This window comes from Esox lucius, chromosome 13 (assembly GCF_011004845.1).
Source record: "Esox lucius isolate fEsoLuc1 chromosome 13, fEsoLuc1.pri, whole genome shotgun sequence".
NCBI classification, from domain to species: Eukaryota; Metazoa; Chordata; class Actinopteri; order Esociformes; family Esocidae; genus Esox; species Esox lucius.
The window spans coordinates 18,061,843-18,086,447 of NC_047581.1; the positions used below are offsets into that span (position 1 = coordinate 18,061,843).

At 39.3% G+C, this 24,605-nt stretch overlaps 1 protein-coding gene across 4 annotated transcripts in view; it reads right to left on the reverse strand.

The window, feature by feature from the left end:
* The window catches only part of sorbs3 (sorbin and SH3 domain containing 3), a 45,274-nt gene extending 21,419 nt beyond the window's left edge, over window positions 1–23,855 (reverse strand). For 2 of the 4 annotated variants that reach the window (XM_020052850.2, XM_020052847.3), the window contains exons 1-4: window positions 14,844–14,938; window positions 5,381–5,454; window positions 4,126–4,320; window positions 3,726–3,804 (exon numbers count right to left, since the gene is read on the reverse strand). In XM_020052850.2, the coding sequence (XP_019908409.2) occupies window positions 3,726–3,804; window positions 4,126–4,320; window positions 5,381–5,392 (286 nt within the window). In that variant the 5' untranslated portion in view covers window positions 5,393–5,454; window positions 14,844–14,938. Of the gene's footprint in view, window positions 1–3,725; window positions 3,805–4,125; window positions 4,321–5,380; window positions 5,455–14,843; window positions 14,939–21,813; window positions 21,920–23,717 lie in introns of those variants that run through there. The other 2 variants (XM_020052849.3, XM_020052848.3) reach the window with 2 other exon arrangements.
* Between the last annotated feature and the right edge of the window lie 750 nt (window positions 23,856–24,605).

The window sequence follows — 24,605 nt, forward strand, 5'->3', positions numbered from 1 at the left end:
TAGAAAATAGAAGAAGTTCAAGATGACGGTCAATCTCCCTCGGTCTGGGGCTCCATGCAAGATCTCACCTCGTGGGGCATCAATGATCATGAGGAAGGTGAGGGATCAGCCCAGAACTACACGGCAGGACCTGGTCAATGACCTGAAGAGACCTGGGACCACAGTCTCAAATAAAACCATTAGTAACACACTATGCTGTCATGAATAAAAATCCTGCAGTGCACATAAGGTCCCACTGCTCAAGCCAGCGCATGTCCAGGCCCGTCTGAAGTTTGCCAATGACATTATGGATGACCAAGAGGAGAAATGGGAGAACGTCATGTGGTCTGATGAGACAAGAATAGAGCTTTTTGGTCTAAACTCCACTGGCGGTGTTTGGAGGAAGAAGAAGGATGAGTACAACCCCAAGAACACCATCCCAACCGTGAAGCATGGAGGTGGAAACATCATTCTTTGGGGATGCTTTTCTGCAAAGGGGACAGGACGACTGCACCGTATTGAGGGGAGGATGGATGGGGCCATGTATCACGAGATCTTGGCCAACAACCTCCTTCCCTCAGTAAATGCATTGAAGATGGGTCGTGGCTGGGTCTTCCAGCATGACAACGACCCGAAACACACAGCCAGGGCAACTGAGGAGTGGCTCTGTAAGAAGCATCTCAAGGTCCTGGAGTGGCCTAGCCAGTCTCCAGACCTGAACCCAATAGAAAATCTTTGGAGGGAGCTGAAAGTCCATATTGCCCAGCGACAGCCCTGAAACCTGAATGATCTGGAGAAGGTCTGTATGGAGGAGTGGGCCAAAATCCCTGCTGCAGTGTGTGCAAACCTGGTCAAGAACTACAGAAAACGTATGATCTCTGTAATTGCAAACCAAGGTTTCTGTACCAAATATTAAGTTCTGCTTTTCTCATGTTTCAAATACTTATGTCATTTAATAAAATGCTAATTAATTACTTAAAAATCATACAATGTGATTTTCTGGATATTTTTTTTTCCGTCACTCACAGTTGAAGAGTACCTATGACAAAAATTACAGACTTCTACATGCTTTGTAAGTGGGAAAAACTGCAAATAGTTGTTCTCCCCACTGTAGGAAGCTCTGTCTGTCTTGCACCACTACCATCGGACATCATTTGTTCTCAGTTGTCATACCACAGGCAGGGTATTCTAAACCAAACACTGAAGTTAGATTGGGTGAGATAATCTGGTGCTGAGAGATGAGGTCAGATATTTCTGCCTAGTCAATTACATTTGTTTACTATGGCTCACCCGGCCAGTATAAGAAGTTCTTTTTTAAAGACAACTGGCTAGCCATGGAGAACCGCGAACGTGTTGCAACTGCTCTCAACAATCTTGCTGCCATAAATTTAACTGGCACTGTTGACAAAGACCAGTGAGAAAGTTGTGATGCATTACTATTCAGAGGATGATCATGGCATGCTTACTCTTTCTGGGTCTGAATTAGACAACAACCGTTTTACTAAGGAAATATTAAACTTTGTATATTAAACAACATTTTCTGCAGCTGAATCCGTTCACATAATCGTAAGTTACCAAATCACAGCAAAAAATCTAAAATAAAAAATTGAAATAAGTGGTAGGACATATCACGCATCCATACAAACATGTTCAATTTCAAAAATAGGATGACGTGTGAATAATATTACACTATTGTAGTTTTACTTTTATATATCCTACAAGTGATAACGATGGTTAGAATTCCATTCCATTATTTAATAATGTTCCCATGCTGTTACGTTTCTTGTGATAATATAAGTGAGGGTTATAATGACTTAATCATTTATTAAATAATGTTCCCATCTATAATGTATATTGTTATAATATTGCTGGTTAATTCTTGGTCGTTTCTTGAATAATATGCTCATGTTATTCTAAAAAGAAGGTTATCTTTAAATATTAATTATATTATGTAATGTTGCTTTTTTAAATAAGGTTATTGCATATGTGTTTATTTTATATTTTCATATTATAATGTACCTAAATTGATATTGAAATGTTTATTATTCTCGGTTACTCCCTCCAAAATAAATCTATTTTCGCGGTAAAAGAAGTATAAATAAGCTGGGCTGGAAGACTATTCATTCAGACCAAAATTAGATACACAGCTTCGTCAAGTTTTCTTGATTGCTCTGCTGGAGCACAGCGGCAATAATCGCTGTCTGCACAGCACTGCGTCATATAGAGGAGCAAGATTACGTCCAAATAACGTACGCCATAATTACGTACGTTACAATGTGAACCCATTTTGTAAAAAAATAAAAATGTTAGGCCTAATTTGGTTGCTGTATTTTTACTTTGTGACATACTACATTCGTTGTTGCTCTACCTTGCTCTGCTTGAATGAGAGTTGTGTGCAGTTTGACAGACAGACTAAAAGCATTGGAACAATGCTGCGATTGAGGACCTTACGACCACTTCGCGCAGTACTCCTCTGAGATCGCTAACTCAACTCATGCCGAGTTTGGTTGAACCACTAGTCGCTAGATAACGGCTCTGAACAAATCATAAAACGGGCAAAGAAATCGCTAATAAAATTCGACTGGAGCAAGAAGGGGGTATTTCTTAAGCATGAAAAATATATTGTCTATACAGCGTTCTCTGCTGAGAAGCAGTATAGCAAACCGTTTTACATTCTTGATATCAAGATTTAATATTCTAGATATCAAGAAATTAAACCCGCTTCCCATAGACATACAATTGAGAATTCCAATTCTATTATCAGCAATTCGCATTCTTGATATCAACGATTTGTATTCTTGATATCAACATTTCGCATTCATGATATCAACATTTCGCATTCTTGATATTGAAATTGGGATACAGTAACAATTGCTAATTGGGTCTGGGTGCTAACTGCTCGGTGTGCCTGAGCCTTAACACAGATAAAAAGTGTTATCTTCATTCAGTTCATTTTTACAGTATAAAAGGTAAAATGTTAAGAAAGCTGTCTTGGGCATCCTGGTGCCATATCCATCTCAGGCACTTCATAATAATCTCAATGCGATCTAGCAACTCCCTCAATTTGATTGGGTGCCCACAGAAATCACCAGTAGAGTAAGCGTGACTTCACACTGATTGACTCTCTCAGTTGGATATCTGGAAAAAAAATTAAATGGTTTGGTGCCAACGACTGAAAGTAAGACATGCCATAATCTTAAAATCTCCTGAATCCTTTGGATGTTGCTGCAACAAGACAGGATCATAGGTACAGTGCAATTGGACATCAACAAATGTGGGACTGGTAAAAAGAGATGGAATGTCTATGTATTTCAGATTTTCCTGCCACATCCCTAAGCTGTATACCAAAACAATACAGATTTTCTTTGCTTAAAAAATTACAAAATACATTTCTTTCTTCAACCTTTTGTAAGTAATGTGCAGTATCCGAGTTGAGGTGTAATTTCCACTACTCATACTCCCTCTCAGGTATTTTAAACATGTCTGTGTATGTGGTGGAAATGCCGACAAAAAATATGTAGTCCATGGATTGCTTGGTTGGGTTGCCATATTGTGTCCTCCACATGTCTAAAGCAGCACCCTTGATCTTTAACACTTAAATCGTTTTCAACTCGATTGCCACTGAATGTTACAGCAAATTGGAGTTTGCTTTAATTTACAAATAGTGCTCTACATCTTAAAGTACTTGGCACATTCATTACATAAGACATGATTAAACTCAAATCATATTATACAATTATTTTTACCATTTGACTGAGAAGGGCCATAGTATGATCCAAAACGTAGAGGGTCAGTAAGAGGGTCACTCCCATTGACGTCTGAGACCTAGAATGAAAAAAACAGTCAATCCAGTATAAACATCAGTTGAAGAGCATGTCACCATGACTACTGTTAGTGGAAAATAAACTACAGCTTAAGTGCAATGCACATTAGCATTAATTGCATTAAGCAACGCAAAAACAGGACGTCTATCAGAGTACACAGCAATCCAGTGGAATACGACTCACCCTGTGATACTAGACTGTTCCACAGGGAGGAGTAATTGTCTGATGAAAATGACTTGCAGTCTGCCACCCAAGCAGCAACCTCAACCAAACTGCTGATATCATATAATAACATTTATATATCTTTGAGCATGTTGCTTGCCTTAAAGTTCTCCACAGGTGGCAATCTTGTGGAACGGAAAGGGCTAAGAGGTGGAGTGGGAAACCCTGGGGTGAGGACCACCACCTCCTGGGTCAGGTCTGGAGGGGGCAGGTGATGCTGCTGGCTGGAAGAAGAGCCATCGTCAGAGAAGACGATACGAGAGCCATTTAGATGGTCCAGAACGTCCACATGTTGCTACAGGAGAGAGGCAGTTGTAGACACAACACTACATTTAAACACAACCACATAACAATGTCACTGGGTACCACCACAACCCTCTGTTTCTTTGTTTGTGTATGTCAGTCTATATCCCTTTCACTATCTTTCTCCCCCTCTCATTCTCACTCTCTCTCTATACCTCTGTCTGTTTCTTCGAGATGGGTCAGGTGAGCTTGTTAACCGCATTGTCTTCGTTTGGACACTAATTGGCCCTAACAGACCTGGTGGAAAGGCCTTTAATGTATTTAAAGCAGAGTGGCAGAAGGAAGTACTGTTCCACCCACTTCATCATCTCCCTTGCGAGGCTGTAGAAAGGGCCCATTCAGGACCTAGATCATGGCGCTGAAACAGGAGAGGCCCATTATAAGCCCATTAACCACCCATTCAGATGGGCTGCGTATTCTCCAACCAGCGGGCGTGAGCCCGGCTGAGGAGGTCGAAAAAGGGGCCGCTTGATGTTGACCGCAGTGAAAGTGCACCAGCGTTAGCAATACTTCCAAAAGGCCTCCCATGCCCTCCATGTTTCCATGGTGACTGGTTGGCGTTCCCCTGTTGACCAACACTGCCACTCCCATCCAACTCCTGCATGTTTTAGTGCACAAGGGGCGTTTGAGCTCTCTCTGTATGTGTGTGCAGTCTGGAGGTCATGGGAAGCTCCTGTGCTTCTCACACAGGGTGAAACTGTATATTGTCAAATCTGGATAATACCTTTGTGTTGCTAGCACTGCTGCATTTTCATGGAAATTCGAGACTGTCCATAAATAGCTGTTCTTTTCATTCTACCTTAGATGTGTTGGTGTTTTGCCTGGCTGTTTAGCTTCTTTAAGCTTTGCTCTGTGTACTGTTCAAGCCAACTCTCCAAGGCAGACTTTGAAGTTAATAGATTTTTTATTTATCTCTAGCAAAACCTTAAATACTTTTGGTTGGCCGGAATATTGTCTCCTAAGTAAGTTCTCCTAAGGATCTAGCTCTCTTGTGGTATTAAACACATTTTCTAATTATTTGGGTATAAGGCAGCACACCAGAATGCCTGTACCTGGGACTGCATGTCGTCTGTTAGTATCCTGGCTGTTGTCTGATGTCAGTTTCTGCAGCTGCCAAAGTATCGATCTGTGATAAACAGAACATACATATAAAGATTAAATAATGACTTTAATTCATATCACATTCAGTAAAACCAGCAAAATAATCTGACTAGAGCAGCGTGTTCTGTTACCCAGCACCCTAAAAAAGTTTTATAGTTAATTACCTGTTTAAACTGGAGTAAATTACATTATGCTTCTTACCTGGCTCACATCTCTGTATTGAATACAGATAACCCACTTAGCACAGATATAATTTCAACGTGTATCTCATATTCTCGTTTTGTCAAGTTTTCAACTTATATCCCTGACCAATTCTTTAACTTTACTGTATTACAAATGTAACAAAGGTTATTTTTCTCTGTTTGATATTTAATTTACTGCACTAACACAATCATTTTGCAAGGTGTTTCATGTTAACAAATATCTATAAAAAAAAATAAAAATTACATATATATGTGTATGTATTTATTTATTGTTTGCATAAGTATTCAACCCCTGAATATCTCAGAGTTTTATGTTAAAACCAGAGACTGCCCATGCCTCAAGACACTCCATCCCTACAGTGAATTATGGTGGCAGCAGCATCATGCTGTGTTGATGCTTCTCATCAGCGGGGAATGGGCATCTTGTTTAAATGAATAAAGTATGCAAGGAGCAAAATACAGGAAAATACTGCAAGAATACCTGCTTCAGCCCACTAAACGGTCAAATAAGTATTAGAGTGGCTCAAGAACAAAAGGTTGAATGTTCTAAATAGTGCCCCAGTTAAGTCCTGATATAAATCCCATAAAGATATCAATATTTGTATTCTACAAGCATTTTCCAACCAACCTAAACAACCAAGAGCAAATCTCCCAAAAGGGCTGGACCAAAATCAAACTGACACTGCGTGTAAAGCGTGTAAAAAGCAGAAAGCATTTATTGCAGCAAAACACTAATGACATTGAGTGTTAGTGTATCAAAATAAAATATCAAATAGAATGAAATGTCAATGTATCATTTATAATTCAGTAAAATCTTGGTTGGTCAGGATTTTGTAAGTCACTGTATAGTGAATCAAATGTGAAATATATTAAACTAATCTTGAACTAAGGTTAAAAGATTAAATTCCCTGATGTGAGTTACGAGTGACGAGTTGATTTACCATCATCACATTGACATTTGTTGTTGAAATGTCATTTCATCCTATTTTTGTCAAAGGGTAAGGGATTGACAGAAGGCTGTGGTGCTGCAATAATGAAGGTAATTAATGTTAATAGAAGTCATTCAATGATATCTATTTCTAGCAACAGACTTATTTTCCAACAGTCTTTTGCTCTTCATCCTAGTTATTGAATAATATGTTACGCATGCCGAGCATCAATCCCAGAGATTACAACTTTGATTCAATTCCCAGGAAAATAGCATTAGCAGACAGACATTCAAGACAGAATTGCGGGTTCTCTAAAATGAATGAGTGGATTCCAGATGAAAACCCCATTACTGTTCGAAAAGGTTTCATGTCTTATATGTTACATGTTAATGTGCAAGGTCCCTTCTGGGGTCCCTGTGGGATTACATCATTCTATCTGTCACAGGTCATCCTTTTTAGTGGGCGATTTAACATTTCAACTCTGAGTCATTTGTCTGTCTGCAGTACAACCTTCTGGGCTATCAATCAAATGGTCCTGAGAAGAGTCGAGGTTCCATTAACCCACTGGCATTCTGAAAGGGGAAAGTTTGTGTTATCCTCCATTCCCTGTTACCATGGCAGAGATCATTCTAAACAAAGACAATGAGTCACAAGTATTCCTAAATTCTTCCATAGCGTACAGTTAAAGAAGCTGTGAGCCATGTCAAGCTGAAGTCAGGTCCTAATCACTGGCACCTTGGAAAATCAGATTAGGAGGACTGTTTCCTACATCAAAGGCCCAGGGCTGAAGGGCTGAAGAGGAAGCAATTTCCGCTCTACTTTACAGTGGCTCACAAAGGCTCACAATAACAGGCTTGCAATGGAAAGTCAGAACCTGAAAACCTGTACAACTACTAGTATGGGACTTGCTTTGAGAGGCTTTCTAATTGAGGTCAACTGTCTCCAACGTGGGCCATGGCCATGTGAGGTTGAGAGCTGTCCAAGAGTACATGGGTTGATGGCTTTTCCATGTGGCCCATTTAACTGAACATTACAGTCTGTAATCACTATGGTCCATATTCAGAGACGGATACACTGCGTGTCCTTTGCCTGTGTATAGTAGTAGGGATGCAACAGAGCCGAGGTATCCAATCAATGTTCCTGATTCCAGACAATGATGTCACTCTTTCTGACTCATCACCTCCGAATAAACCAGATTACGTTTGAGGGAAAATATGGGAAATGGGAACTCATTGTGTACAATAATAACATTACAGCTCAGATTCAATACAGATGTTAAGACAGTAATAAAGTCATTTCTGTTTCTGGGGGGAAGCTGTGTGGCCTGACTTTCCCCACGATGTCCCGTCTCATTGATAACTACACATTTAATGTATTGGCATTTCAGATGGATTGGCTCGCGACGCATTAGATCTACATGCATAGGCATAGATGTCTGAAAGGCAATAATATGATCTCCTTTGAGATAATAATGTCAAGCTACAGGGATGTAATGTGGGTTTATTGTGCCTGGACAAAAAGGAGATTACTCCACTTCAAGAAACCGAGGGGGGAACATGCCCCATTCCACATCAACGTGGCTGCAGAAAAGTTGGCGTTTCTATGCTCCTCAAACTGCTCTGCACAAGACAGAGGGATCCTCGAGCAAGTAGGTGCCCTGTTCTCACACATTCAGGACACCTACCCAAAAGGACGTTGGTCGAAAGCATGCAGCATTATCAAGGACCATTTCCACCCGAAACATGAACTCTACTAGAGCATAGGGTCTCATTCTGAGAGGCTAGGACACATTATCTACTCGCAAGCAATCAGACTGCTGAAAATCTGACCACCTACTTGGACTCAACTCAATATAAACAGAAACTCATGCATAAACTCACTCATCCAAACAAACAGGCATACTTACACATTGTCATTGTAAACATATAGTATAGTAATATACAGCGGATATGAAAATTATACACACCCCTGTTAAAATGCCAGGTTCTTGTGATGTAAAAGAATGACACAAAGATAAATCATGTCAGAAATGTTTCCACCTTTAATGTGACCTGGTTACAGTGTGCACACCCTTAATACTAATACTTTGTTGAAGCACCTTTTGATTTTATTACAGCACTCAGTCTTTTTGGGTAGTCTATTACCATGGCACATGTCCACTCTTCTTTGCAAAAGCACTCCAAATCTGTCAGATTGCAAGGACAGCTCTTCAGATCACCCCACAGATGTTCAATTGGATTCAGGTCTGGGCTCTGGCTGGGCCATTCCAAAACATTAATCTTCTTCTGGTGAAGCCATGCTTTTGTGGATTTGGATGTGTGCTTTGTGTTGTTGTCATGCTGAAAGGTGAACTTCCTCTTGATCATCAGCTTTCTAATGGACGCCTGAAGGTTTTGTCCCAAAATTGCCTGGTATTTGGAACTGTTCATAATTCCCTCCACCCTGACTAAGGCCTTGGGTCCAGCTGAAGAAAAACATCCCCAAAGCATGATGCTGCCACCACCGTGCTTCACTGTGGGTATGGTGTTCTTTGGGTGATGTGCAGTTTTGTTTTTGCGCCAAACATACGTTTTGGAATTATGGCCAAAAAGTTAAACCTTGGTTTCATCAGACCATAATACATCTTTCCACATGCTTTTGGGAGACTTGATGTTTATTTTTGCAAACTTAAATCGGGCTTGGATGTTTTTCTTTGTAAGAAAAGGCTTCCGTCTTGCCACCCTACCCCATAGCCCATTCATATGCAGAAATTCCTGCAGTTCTTTTAATGTTGCTGTAGGCCTCTTGGATGCCTCCCTCACCAGTTTTCTTCTTGTCTTTTCATCACTTTTGGAGGGACGTCCAGTTCTTGGTAATGTCTCTGTGCCATATTTTCTCCACTTGATGATGATTATCTTCACTGTGTTCCATGGTATATCTAATGCTTTGGAAATTATTTTGTACCCTTCTCCTGACTGATATCTTTCAACAATGAGATCCCTCTGATGCTTTGGAAGCTCTCTGCGGACAAGGCTTTTGCTCTGAGATGCAACTAAGAAAATGTAAGGAAAACCCTACTAGAACAGCTGAACTTTATTTGTGATTAATCAGAGTCACTTTAAATTATGGCAGGTGTGTAATGACTTCTATTTAACATGAGTTTGAATGTGATTGGTTCATTCTGAACATAGCCACATCCCCAATTATAAGTGGGTGTGCACACTTACGCTATCTGGTTATTGTAAGGTTTTTATTTTTCATTTTTCCCCCTTGAAGATTTCAGTTGGTTTTTCAATTGAATTGTTCACGTTATAGGTCACATTACAAGTGGAAAAAGTTCTGACATGATTTATCTTTGTCTCATTCTTTTACATCACAAAAACCTGGTATTTTAACAGGGGTATGTAGAGTTTTTAAATCCACTGGGTATATAAATATATATACATATATTGCTATTACTGATGATAACATGTCTTGCTGCTATTATTATGTTGTTAATCTAATACTTTTCTTCATGCTCTGTTGCCATTCATATTTCATGTTATCTCTGGAGATACCAATTCAAGTCATGATGAATTGAAAAGAGAGATCAAGACGTGTTGATTGTTGTGAAAGAAAACGGCTGCAGACTACTGCTTATATGGTGCCTTTTGTGGCCGGCTTGACAACCATACTCCCTGGAAGAAAAATGCACTGGGGAACAAGGAGGTGGTGAAGAAGGAGGTATAGTGGAAGAGGTCAAAGTAGGGCCCAGCCACAATAAATCTCCTACTGCAAAAAGGAGGGGGAGAGGTCTGTTTGACAGCCCATACAGAAACATAGAGTTTCAGATCATTTCTCATGAGTTCATCCTTTTGCAACATTTGACCGTAAAACCGTGGTGTTATGAAAAATCCTTTTGTTAGACTCAACCGCTTTTGTAGAATAACTCTTGTAAGTTTTTCATACGGGCTTGAAGATCAAAGCTAATAAATATCACAGTTTCAGTTTTTGCCAGGATGAAATCAAACAGCTACAGCAATTTAGCAGTTACCTTGATCTTATTCTACGCACATCTGTTGATGTGACCTATGTACTGTAATTGTGCGTCTGTTTTCTATTCAGTAACAAAGTTGTTATTCTGGGCCTTGAGGAAAACGTCCCATAGATTTCCTGGGAATCAGCAGCAGGGTGTGGTGAGGTTCAGTGACCCGTGCTGACTAACACTGTTCTGGCTCACTACATCATAGTGCACTGCTTCTCTAACTAACACCACCTCACACTTCCTGCAACCGTAGACGTTTAACACAATCCAATTAATCATCTGTTCCCAACTGATCTCTAAATATTTCAGTTGAAAGAGATTTGCTGGAATGAGAAACATTTGCTTACATTGCCAAATCAAGTAGAAAACATAATAAGACGTTTTACTATGTTAAATGTATTTGTGAGTCTGAACGATCCGATGGACATGCATCTCCAATGTTGTCATGAATAGGGAATCACTAGGTCATTCAGTGGGAGTGATCTGCTAATGTATAAAAGGGAATGTTGTGCTTTTTTGTTGTCGTCATCCTCTGGAAATGAGAGTATATGCAAAGCATACGACAAAGTTTAAAAGGAATATATTTGTTATTTTCATTAGATACTGTATGTCAGGAGATCATGATAGTGATTTAATGTTCTCCTGTTGTTGTTTACTCTATATTATCTATCCACTTCCACTGCTGCAATGCTGCAACCTGTTGCCCAATATAGCCACTAGTGCAGAGACATTTTCAAAAATGAAAACTTGATCCACTAGATCCACTTCCAGCCAATGAGTTTCAACCATTCACCATTTTAGTGACATTAGCAATAATGCACCCTGACTCATTTCTGTGAAATAATAATCTGTCCCAAGCCTGCCCATCACATCCAATGCGGTTGCCGGACCCAACGGCTAAGTGGCACAGTTGCAATAATCCCTGTTTTTATCATGTAAATCATATACTTTGTCCCAGTTATAAACCGATTCTGATTAAGTCTGTTTATATAGTGCCTGCCTCAAGTGGAGGAGTTTAAGTATCTAGGGGTCTTGTTCACGAGTGAGGGAAGGATGGAACGGGAGATTGACAGACGGATTGGTGCAGCTTCTGCAGTAATGCAGTCGATGTATCGGTCTGTCGTGGTGAAGAAAGAGCTGAGCAGCAAGGCGAAGCTCTCGATTTACCAGTCAATCTACGTTCCTGCTCTCACCTATGGTCATGAGCTTTGGGTCATGACCGAAAGGACAAGATCCCGGATACAGGCGGCCAAAATTAGCTTTCTCCGCAGGGTGGCTGGGCGATCCCTTAGAGATAAGCGGAATAAGCAGAAGATAATGGATGGATGGATATATATATATATATATATATATATATATATGTATATATATATATATATATATATATAGTCCAAAATAAAAATACAATTCATGATCGGAATGTAATCACATCATATAAAAGTAGATTGACAATATCAGGACAAGATCAAGATAAAGGACATATGGTAGAAGCAGGTATAAATGTTACAGGATAGAGACAGCAACTATTTGGTTCACATATCTACACATGTGACACTGTGACAGGAGGTGCAAAGGCACCTCCTCTTTAACAATGATATCCAGAGGACAGGAAGCATCAACTCATTTCTTCCAATTTCAACCACCAGACATTATAAACTTGGCAGATTACCTTGTCTTTGTCTAATGATTGAATTATAGAGCTTACTACTGTCAGAATACCCTCCCTGTGTAACTGACTGCCGTATTTATTGAACACTAGTTCAAATAAGAATGAGTGGGGTGTAAAAATCTAATCTAAAAAGGCTCTATGGGTTAGCTATGTTTTGGAGAAAGATTTCTCACCTGATACTACAGTAGATTTTACCATATTAGGCTGGATTGTTAGATTTATGACTTACATTAAAAAAATCCATCCTCCATCCATACTGTTTAGGTAAGGAAAACAATGTAGGCCAAATACAGAAACATAGACGTCAAAGGCATAAAAGCTAATATTTAGATAATTTGTGCCCCCAATACTCACACAGTCATAGTCTGCCACGCTAGAAGGAGTTCTTTCAACTCTTTCAAACCTGCAACATGACAACAAAGCCTATATTGCCACATTTGATACAAAGCATTTCAAGTAATGTGGTAAATGAACGATGCAGTGTGAATGTGTGCCACCAGGCCTGGGTGACTGACTGGGAACTACCAGGATTTAACCCTGCTAACAGCAGTACCCACCCCAACAGGCAGCATGCCAGCGCTCCAGTAGGATTGAGGGGAGTGTCTACGGTCAAGTGTAATAACAATGGCCAAACTTTCCCTGATATTGTCCTAATGCCAAACACGACACATTTCCACACGGAAAGATTTTTCCTCTTCAAAGAAAAACCGAACAATTGAATTGATACATTGATAAAAAACAACTGAAGTATGTAGACGTTATTTGAAAAGCCCATCAGTTTTAGACATCAAATACAATGTAGTATCATAACTTGAGTGTTTAGCTGCATTTGTATGTGGAGTGACTTTATTGGGTTTTTCGATTTGACCCATTACAAAGTGCACACTGCCAGTAAAACTACTGGCAACTCTCTGTACATTTTAACTGATCCCTGTTGGCCTCTGCGTGTTGGGCTGTGCTGAGCAGAAAGGGCAGATTAGTCATTGACTCCATAATGTTGCTCCCAGCTATTTGATTGGATGTAAGTATTGCTTGGCGTTGGACTAATAAGGACACAGACCAAAACAAAGACATGTTTGGTAAAAGTGGTCATGTTGATTGTTTGGAGCGCAATACAGGTCCTGAAAGCAGGTCCTGACATTTTCTTAAAATCAGACTCCATTAACATAAATGAACCAAAATACCATATATTTTCATTAACAATAGTACAGAATTTTGTTTGTTTCTAGGTGATAAGTCATGTCAGAAAGCAATAAACTTATAAACTTGAAAAGACCATCAATGTTGTTATTGGAACAGGATGCAAGCAGATAATCACAAACTTTCTGAAATAGAAACATGAAACTAGAACCTTTTCAAAGCATTGAAGCATGACTCATCATCAGGTTGGTATTTTAAAGATGTTCCATAAATGTTCCTAAAAGATTAATCAAACACTCCTGCCTTGTCTCCAGACTGCAACTTGGCACATATGAACATAGCTGTAGGCCATACAAGGACCTGAACCTAGCCTGTTTATGACATACACTTATTGGGGGATACACACATTTATCAAGAGGGAACTATTTTGCCTCCTTGTATGGTCCTACCTCTCCTCAATCTGCTGCTCAGCAAAGCCAAGACTGTTATTTACATGTTGCCATTGGATAAGATGCTCTTTATAAGACATACCATAGCCTCACTTTGAGGATGCCAATAATAATATGATTCCTGAACCAGAAATATATTCTCTGTTTTTACTGTCTTTACAGTGCTATGCAAGATAGGCCAGCCTTTACGCACCTTTACAAATGAACAACCACAACATTGCAGAGTGTGAGTAAATTTGCAGTCACAGTGTACATCCATAAGTGTAGCTTTTTGAATACATGCAAATCAATGTATAGACTGCAGTGATGGCGAAAATATGAGATCTCAGGAGAGCTTGAAGAGTCCTAGTCCTAGATGCAAAAAGTGGATTGACCCTGGGAAGTGACCCTGACTGCTTTCCCGTCACAGTCACATCGAATCATACCTTTCTACTAAGTAAACAGGCTAGCCCCCATGATTGCAGTACATTATTTCAAAACCTGTGGACGGAGTAGTGAGTAACGACTATAATTACACAGCCCAATCCTCTCATGTTCTTGAATTGTGGCAGGTGTTGCATCAGGGCTGTCCTCCCCTCCACTCATTCACAAAACCACAAGTCAGACTGTTACTAAATGAAGCCAAATTAAATAGACTTATTCTGTCAAAATGAGACACCCATAACTTCAGATTTTAGTATTAGGTTTTGCCATGTGGCCATCTTCAAATGTTACAGATTTTTTTTAAATCTTTCTCTCTGAAAAAAAGAAGAGGAAACACTGAAGAAACACTGACACATTCCTAGAAAGTCTGCTTCACTAATCCTGTGAAGCAAGAAAGTAAGCACGGAGCAGACAGGCAGGTTACTCAACATGTAATAAAAACAGAGCAAACCTGAACCTACCAAAGCCACGTGATTACATAGTAACTGTGTAAAACAGTCTGAAAAGTCTTACTATCTTACTATCTTACTGTCAGACAAAGTGTCCTAAAGCTATTTTATCCTTTTGCCTCATCATGGGAAAATGTTTGACTACTCACCTCTGATACAGAATCCAGGAAACAACACAGCACTGAAAGTCCTATCTGCTCCGTGGTGAATGTAAGCCCACAATGTTCTGGCCAGTTCCTCTGCAGTCCCCCCCCCCCCCCTCACTCTCTCTCTCTTTCTCACTTTCTCTCTCTGGACTTTCTCCGCCTGAGAAGGACTTCCTGGTTGACAAGCATTGCCATGGGAACCCCTGGACCTTGTTCAAAAGGCACTCTTCTCTTGCAGGGCTCCTTCAATAAAGAGGGCTCATTGTTGTGATAAGGTGATATTTCACCACGAAGGGTTAACTAAAGGGGAATGCAAAATGTTCATCACCTCCACCTCCCCAAAAACCCCAAACTCTCCCCCAGTTCCCACTCTCCTTTGACTCATTGCCTTTGGTGCTGCTGTTTGCATCTGTTCTCGGGGCACAAGCAACATTTTTACACTGACAGTTAAGTAATATAGCAGACGGTCTAAAAAGACTAACTTATATTAATAATTGCATACATTTTGGTAAATTTAGTACTCAATGCATTTGTTTTTGTTAGAAAGTGGATGGATGAGCCAATTGAAAGCTGGGGATGATTAGGTGGTTATTAGGTGGGCCAGATTGAAAATTCAGACACGACACCAAAATGAACACCAGTATTTCTACTCTTACAATATATACAATGGTATCTTCATTGAACACAGAGACCCTACAAAGGGAAATAACCCAACTACTTCCCTTGGGCTTTGGGATATCCTTAGACCTGAGGAAATAGCACCTCCTACAGGCCCTCCAACAAAACATGGTATACAGTCTGGGGATGCAGAGTATGACTCTGTCCAATCAAACCAACAGGAGTAGATAGAAACTGTCATTAACAACAAACAACATTGTTAAAGAGAACATGATACTTTCAAACTGATATCAACCCAGAGATAATATTTAGCTATCAGAGAAAACAGGCCATGAAACAAGTGCAGGAGCTGATATATAGGACGTGTTGAAGTACAAGCACAGTAGATCACTCTCAAATTTCTCAGCCATTCTCTCTACCAGAATAGTAGTAAGTTTGTCAGCAGTGTTTGCCAATGGAAAGATCAGGATAAAACCCTAAAGTTTTACACCCTGACATGATCACATGATTCTCTTGAGTCAGACTTTACACATTCCACGTTGCATGTGGTAGTCCATTTACCTTTTTGCACTTTAAACATTTATACTCATTTAATAGCTTACATTTTCACAGCACTTAATATATACAGTGGTTATAAAAAGTCAACACAACCCTGTTAAAATGCCAGGTTCTTGTGATGTAAAAGAATGAGACAAAGATAAATCATGTCAGAACCTTTTTCACCTTTAATGTGACCTATAACGTGAACAATTCAATTGAAAAAAAAACTGAAATCTTTGAGGGGGAAAATTTTTAAATTAAAAACTCACAATAACATGGTTGCATAAGTGTGTACACCCTTAAACTAATACTTTGTTGTTTGATTTTATTACAGCACTCAGTCTTTTTGGGTATGTGTCTATTACCATGGCACATCTTGACGTGGCAATATTTGCCCACTCTTCTTTGCAAAAGCACTCCAAATCTGTCAGATTGCGAGGACATCTCCTGTGCACAGCCCTCTTCAGATCACCCCACAGATGTTCAATTGGATTCAGGTCAGGGCTCTGGCTGGGCCATTCCAAAACATTAATCTTCTTCTGGTGAAGCCATGCTTTTGTAGATTTGGATGTGTGCTTTGTGTCGTTGTCGTGCTGAAAGGTGAACTTCCTCTTGATCATCAGCTTTCTAACGGACGCCTGAAGGTTTGGTGCCAAAATTGCCTGGTATTTGGAACTGTTCATAATTCCCTCCACCCTGATTAAGGCCCGGTTCCAGCTGAAGAAAAACAGTCCCAAAGCATGATGCTGCCACCACCATGCTTCACTGTGGGTATGATGTTCTTTGGGTGATGTGCAGTGTTGTTTTTGCGCCAAACATACGTTTTGGAATTATGGCCAAAAAGTTAAACCTTGGTTTCATCAGACCATAATACATCTTTCCACATGCTTTTGGGGGACTTGATGTTTGTTTTTGCAAACTTCAGCCGGGCTTGGATGTTTTTCTTTGTAAGAAAAGGCTTCCGTCTTGCCACCCTACCCCATGGCCCATTCATATGAAGAATATGGGAGATTGTTGTCACATGTGGCACACAGCCAGTACTTGCCAGAAATTCCTGCAGTTCCTTTAATGTTGCTGTAGGCCTCTTGGAAGCCTCACTGACCAGTTTTCTTCTTGTCTTTTCATCACATTTGGAGGGACGTAAAGTTCTTGGTAATGTCTCTGTGCCATATTTTTCTCCACTTGATGATAACTAAATACACAAAACCTGATAATTATATTGCAAGGTGTATTGGAAAAATTATGTATTTGAAACCTCTTAAGCTTTTGTATATGTCTGTGTATTCACTCTCAGTAGAATTCACGTCGCAGTCATTTTCTTTCGAATTTTTTTGTTTAGATCTTGTGTAGCACCCACTTATCCCAAGTTTGACATTGTTTGACATTGGCCATCCACCTTCACCTACTGTAGTTAAACATAAACAGTAAGATTAGAATTGAAGGGAAAAGTTCAGAACAGGTTAAAGCAGTAGTGAACAGAAGAAAATAAAGCATTACCGGCCAAACAAATTGTTAGAACGCTCTGGAGAAAGGTCAAACAAATATTGGCATAACTTTTGAGTGATGGAGGAATACAAAGGTAAGCAACCTCTTTGTCTGGCACCTCTCCACTAACCTAGGACATAGATACAAAAAAAGTTTGTTCACTCATTTTAGACAGATGTTCAAGCTAGCTAGCTTTAATCTAGTTAGCTGCGACTCCCATTGTAGACACTAGAGTGCTGAACTTACACAAATCAGGTTTTACCATTTGGTAAGCCTATAGATTTTGAATTTGTTTGTCAACTACATATTTTGAGCAATTGTATGTTTAAGTTTCAAAAAAGTGTTAAATTAAGTCATGCTAAATATTTCAAAGACTTAAAATATGTATGTTATCAAAGCATAACATTTCATAAAGCTAGATCTTTCAGAGTCCTTCAAAAAATTTAAAAAACTACGTTAAATATTACTAAATTGTGGCCAGTATGGTCCAACAGTTTAAGCCGCTGCCACCAGAAAACATGTACTGCTGTAGCATGGGTCACAATCCAGACCCTGTTCGTTCAGCAAAAATCTTTCCTACTATCTTTCTCTAAAAAGCATAAATGCCAGATAAATAGTTCTTACAAATATTACAAAGAAAACTATTGCTAGCAAGCAAATATTTCAAAGATGTTTAATATTTCAAAGTGTGATACATATTTCAAAGGTTTGTAAAATATTTAAAAGAAGATAAATATTAAAAGAAAGCTGAATATTTAAATAAAGCAAAATATTTCTAAAATGCTAAATATTTCCTTGGCACACAAAATATGTTGAAGAAACTAAATGTTTCAAAGAAGCAAACCATTTTTTTTAAGCTAGACTTTTATGTGGCCTCAAAAACACAAAAAAAGGAAACTTTTGAATGAAGTTTACTATTTTGCTGTGGGCTGTGACATACATAAAAAATTAAATACAAAATGTGTCAAAAACGAGAAATATTTAAAATGAGCAAAACATTCCAAAGAAGCTTTGAATCAAAAAATCCCTTTCTAATATCCTTTTACAGCTGTTAACTGCTGACTGAGCCTAACTTGCTATTGACAGACTAAGTTAAAGGGGCAGGGCTATTTGTCATTATTTTGGTAATCATTACCTGTATGGGAGGAGGAGTTGTAAACATTTCTTTCTGAGTATGTCTTGCTTCCCAGACTCCATTTTCACTACTAAGTGATATAGGGCTCTCCAGAATTATTGGCTTCAGCATTCTGAACAGTTTATCTTTTGTTATATTTATTTTCAGAGAAATGTTATGATTATTTGAAATACAAAGTTTCTTCAGAATATTTTGCTATTAACATTTAGGTTCTTTGACATATTTGATAGGCCTTTGTTATTAGCCTTGGCATAAAAATATAATTTTAAATAATATAAGATAACACTTCTTTTATGTATTTTCTGTTTTAGCAGGTCTTGAAAATATTTAGGACCATTACAAAATGTTGCTACATTAAAAACATGTTATTATTATATTATATTATTTTGAAAACAGAATAATAGCAGTTGTTTCATACTATTTCCTTCAAAACTCTTCACCAATAATGAATAAACATGTGCAATACAATACACGTTTATAATAGCTTTTTTTAATTCTAGCACTACTTTTTATTTGACTATTTTAGATATTGTTCATCGGACTGCTGATCACCTTACCATTAGGTAAACCAATGTATTTTTAATAGTTTTGTCTACTAATGATTTTAATAACTACTCAATGAAAATGTATGTTTATGAAGGAAAATCCTTTATGAAGGTTTGACAAACTCTGATCTTGTATGTGGGACCCTATAGACAGGTGTGTGCATTTCAAAATCTCATCCAATTAATTTAATTAATCTCAGGTAGACTCAATTAATCTCAGTTGTAGAAACATCTCAAGGAAGGAAAACAGAAAACAGGATGCACTTGAGCTCAATTTGCTCAACAGTCATAGCAAAAGGTCCAAATACTTGTGTAAATCGGATATTTCTGCTTATAATTTATTTTGATTTGCAAACATTTCTTTAAATGTTTTTGAATGTGCTATGACAAATGTTTTTACCAGGGTGCATGAACAATGAAAGCAGATTTTATTGTGCTGTGATGTTGATGAGAACCTACAGCCAAATGCTCAAGACAGGCTTAATGCAATGTAATGCTGGATAAACATTTCATACTTCACTTGTGTTAAAGTACAGCTATGGTGTAATTATTTGAAAATTATAATTGCATCAATGGTTGTGAAAAATGTTGTAATATTGGATAGAAATAATGGAAACTAGATTTTCAGTCATATTTGTAGTGGACTGAATATAGAACACAGTTCCACATTCTAGTAAATTATGACTTGAAACAAATTTAATGTACAGACAAATGTTTTGAATATCAGACACAGTTTCAAGTGTTTCCAGGTGCTAATAAGAGTTGCAAGTAGCAAATTCATCAAATGGATTTTGTGTGTGTTTGTCTGTTTGTGTGTGTTTCCGAAAGTGCATGCATGTCTGCCTGCATACGTCTATGCTTGTGTCCGTGCGTGTAAGAGTGTGTGTTCCTATGCCTGCAGCTTTGGCCAGTTCATGGCTGGAATTGAAGGAGTCAGCTCTTTTTTAATAATTCAGCGGTCTGGCTGGGAACAGCAAAACTCTGGCAAATACGAGTTCGTATCCACTTACTGAATCTGCACTGCTGCTCCAGAGATTATTTTTGCCAAACTGAGTTTTTCACTCATAGAAGAAGGCATGGTTCTGGATGGTTTAAAGGGGCAAGCTATAGGGTCCATTTGGTAAAGCCAGATAGGCACTTTTCCTTGCAGTCACCCAATCGTATACCCTGTTCACTCACTGAAGTGGAAAAGATGATGAGGGCTTTGGCCGAAGACCCAGCACAAACACACCCCAAACCAAGTGAGTGAATACATCATAAAGCTTCCTTACACAACAGTCACAATCTCACTTGAAGATGGCTATAGAGGCAGCAGTGTTCTTTCTATTGTTTGGAGTAAAATAATGCAGTGGAGTACTAAACTATCTGAAAATATAACTGAATGCATCATGAATTTGGAAACAAAAAAAATCGAAAGTAATCCATATGGTTTTAATCAAGCCTTAAGAATTTAGAAAGAATACATAAGTATAGCTAGTGTTACTACATTTTGTGTAATACTGAAAGACATCCAATGCATTTTTTAGTCGCTTCATCTAGTTTAGTATCATTAGATGAGTATCATGTCATGCATACTGCCGGATGTACACTGTTACAATGTTGTTTAACTGTGCATATCCGGGATACAACATCTGGGTTATTTGTTTGTCTGCAAACAGCAATCTGATCACAGTGGTCAGTCCATTTCCCAAACCTAGGATTTATCCTCCTGACTGATTATGAAGCCAACCATTCCCATGTATCCTGCCTGCTATTAGATGGTCTTCATTGGAATGCTCGCCTCCTCTGGGAGTTCAGCTATGATAAGAACCCAGTCTCTCACTCAGCACCAGGGCTCAAAGGCCTCATCATACACCCTGACTATCAGAATAGAATACCGGACGTGGGAAGATACGCTGGTCGTCAGACCTAATTCTTTTAGTTCATCCTGGACAATGTTCCTGGTCACCTTCATCCATTCAGAGATGTCGTCTACAACCAATATTAAAGAGTCCAGCTGAACAAAGGCAACAGGAAAATGATGGTATAATATACTAGTAAGCAGTCAGATAGGTTCAGATCTCCTTAACATGTAGTTAAAGGATCCAGATAAAACGGATGTGTTGAATGAATGAAGGAATTCAAATAGCATCCATGTGCAGGATGTACCCATTAACATGTCCAGGATGTACCCATTAACATGTGCAGTATGTACCCATTAACATGCTTAGTAGAACCAGAGGTGTAGCACTTCAGTGGGTTCATTCATAGCTCAGCCCAAGTCAACAGCCACAAGAACACCAACAGAAACCTGTCTTTCCATGTTGGAGGTCTGATTCCTATCTTTTCAACCACAGACATATTCTTTAGCTCTTTCCAAAGACAATGTTAGATCCCTGCCACAACTACTCAGCTGTTACTCAACTGTTGAACGACAATTCTTCAGACAAAAAGCAATTCACACGCATGAAGAACCAAAGATAAACACAGATCCCGTTCCCACAGTTCAAGTGTATAATCCTGTCATTACGCTCCTGATCTCTTCTGCTCTCTATGTGAAGGAATGATAGAGACAAACAGGAATGTTTGACAACATTAAGTGTTTGCATCTGAGTCTTGGCTTGGAGAAGCAGAGACAGAAACACAGAGAGAAAGAGAGAGTTGTACTTACAGAGAAGTGCAGCACAGGCCGAACAGGGGTCTTTGTGGTACAGAGGGAGAGAAAAAGAGGAAGAGAAGGAGGGAGGAAGAGAACCACTGCCGCTCTTTCTCTCTCGCCAACAGGGTGTCTATTATCTTCCGCAAGTGACTCAGTTTGTGTGAGTGTGTATGTGTGTGTGTATGTGCGCGTGTGTGTTTGTGTGTGTGTGCGCATGGGTGTGTGTGTTTGTGTGTGTGTGTGTATGCGCGTGGGTGTGTGCATGTGTGTGCGTGTGCTACAGCTTGCACAACACAAGTCCTGCAACACCCACGACTCTACTTTACAACCCATCATGGACTGTAAGAGTTTCCATCTGCAGCTGGAAGTAATAGAGCCTCATTGGCACTGCCCTTTTGTCTTTCTTCAGCAGGAACATATTTCAATATCCATTTAAATACAAATTATTGTGTTTCACATCTTGTATGGTGCTCCATTCTCTGAGATCCATATGAAACACTGAAATTCAGATTTTGTTTAAATAACCTTGAGGCAGTTTTCTCAGCATTTGGGCATATATTGTAGCTGACCCAACATAGTGTCACCTTATAAAAGCAAACGTGATTTGATCGTTCCAAACTGAGCTCACTTGTTAACATTTGAGTTAACAACACACATTAGCTCAATTTATTGTCCTTATAAAGTCCATAAAGAAAATGATCATCCTGCTCACATTAATACTTATTATGACTGGTGAACTCCCATGCCATTCTGAGTTTGGGGTGTGTCCACACCACTGCTACACAGAAAAGCTACTTTAAAAAAATGAATGACCATTTTTGTGAAGGCTACTTTAACTGAAGTAATAGCAAGTGACATATCACAGACATCTGGACACCCTCAGCATTCACTTTATGTTAACTTTTTTTACAGTGTCTGCAGGAGTTATCTTCAGGCAGGTGAGCCATATCCACCACCGTGTAGTACAGATGAAGTCTGAGTTGGAACGTAAATGTAACTGAAAGTAGCTTAATCAAAGCCTGAGTAGATATTCCTTTGTCGTACAGCTCCCCGGGCTCACACTAACACACTTACTCACACACACACCAACACACACACTCACACTCACACTAACACACTTACTCACACTCACACTAACACACTTACTCACACATGCCCACAGCTGGAACAGAGGAATCAATGTTTCCATGGTCTACTGAAAAAAAGCCAAACTCTAACTATTTGGATAAGTTAATGGACAACAAACTATTCAGTTTGGCTTTTTTATAGGATTATAATATTATATAATCTTATATAAGATTTCAACTGTTTGATTTTATTATCATCAAACCTATAAAGCATTCTTTTTCTTTCAACACTTACTTTACGCCTACTTTTCCCTACATTTTTCATCTTGTTTTAATTTTATATTAATATTAATATTGCATTTGATCAAAACATTCACATTCAGTAACCACTATATAATGACCAAATAAGTGTTACCTTAGCACAGAAACCCTATGGGGCTATTTATTATCAAACTGAAGTAACATTATAGATGCTGGGAGTGTACAAGTTGAAGTATCAATAACAAATAGATCCCAGACATTCATTCTCATGGCTGGGCAGACTTACCAAAGAGCCACGCCCCCAAATTAATCATGCCTCCAACACTCCCAGAGCGGTGAGGAAAGTCAGGTCTGACTCACCCACCCAGTTTGGAAATACATGTGTTACTTAAGAAAATAAATAATGCTGAAGAACAAGAAAATCATGGAATGTGGTAAAGAATGTGGTGGAGATCTTAACATGCCAAAAACTATTGCTGCAGTAACTATGCAGTGCTAATGACTGCTGTTATGACAGCAGTGCAAACAACCTGTTACTTATCAACACGCTGTGGAGTAGAGACAATCCTGTCCAAAAAGTGTACTTACAGTGAACAAACTCAGTTATTCCTCTTGTGTGTGTTCACAGATTTTCCTTAGTGCAGTTAATATTCTAGAAAACCCGTGGTAAAGAAGCTGACTGGACCCTTCGTCTTTCCCAGTGTCTGACTCAGTCCTTAGATATTCCTCAAGCTCATGGTTGGCTGGTGAATTCCTCCTCTCTCTGGCTCCAAGATAAATATTTAACAGCCTGGCTGTGCTAGTGTGATCAACAATCAAAGGTCACATCCCTCTTTTTTTTTCCACCCTCCACATTATGTCCTAGACAGAAAACACACTCTTTCAGGCATTCAGCATCATAGCACCTGACCCGAGCTATGCTTATCATACCTTAAGAAAGGTGTGACATAGTTCAGAGACCCTATCGGAGGTGTTGCTGCTCCTCAGTTGCCATGAGGTCTCTGTTGGGGGACTTGGACTTCCACTGAAATCATCTCATTTCTTTCTCGTGGGGCCGCTGCTGCTCCCTGAAAAGGCAGGCGGTCATTGGTTTCTGTTTAGCAACACTTGCAATTGCCTTCTTGAGCCTGACAAACAGTGTTTGTTGGAGAGGCTCATTTTGCCCACTTTGCTCTTTGGCTTTACAGTGTCTTGGTGACTCCATCAGTTCCTCCTATCTGCTCAAGGGATGGGGAGGCTTCATCCTGTTCCTTCGGGTGTGCCTCTGTGTCTACCGGTTTTGGGCTTGCCAGCTCAGCAGACTAAGCTGGCTCCTGTTTTGCCTCCCCACTTCTCCCTGTTCGACCTGAAGAGGGTCCCAGAAATAAGCCTGGCTGCCTCCATGTTGTTTATGTCAACCGTTTTGGAGGGAACTTTCTTCCATATGCCAATCTACCCCTCCACACAGGAAGTATCTCTGGTTTATTTTGTGGATGT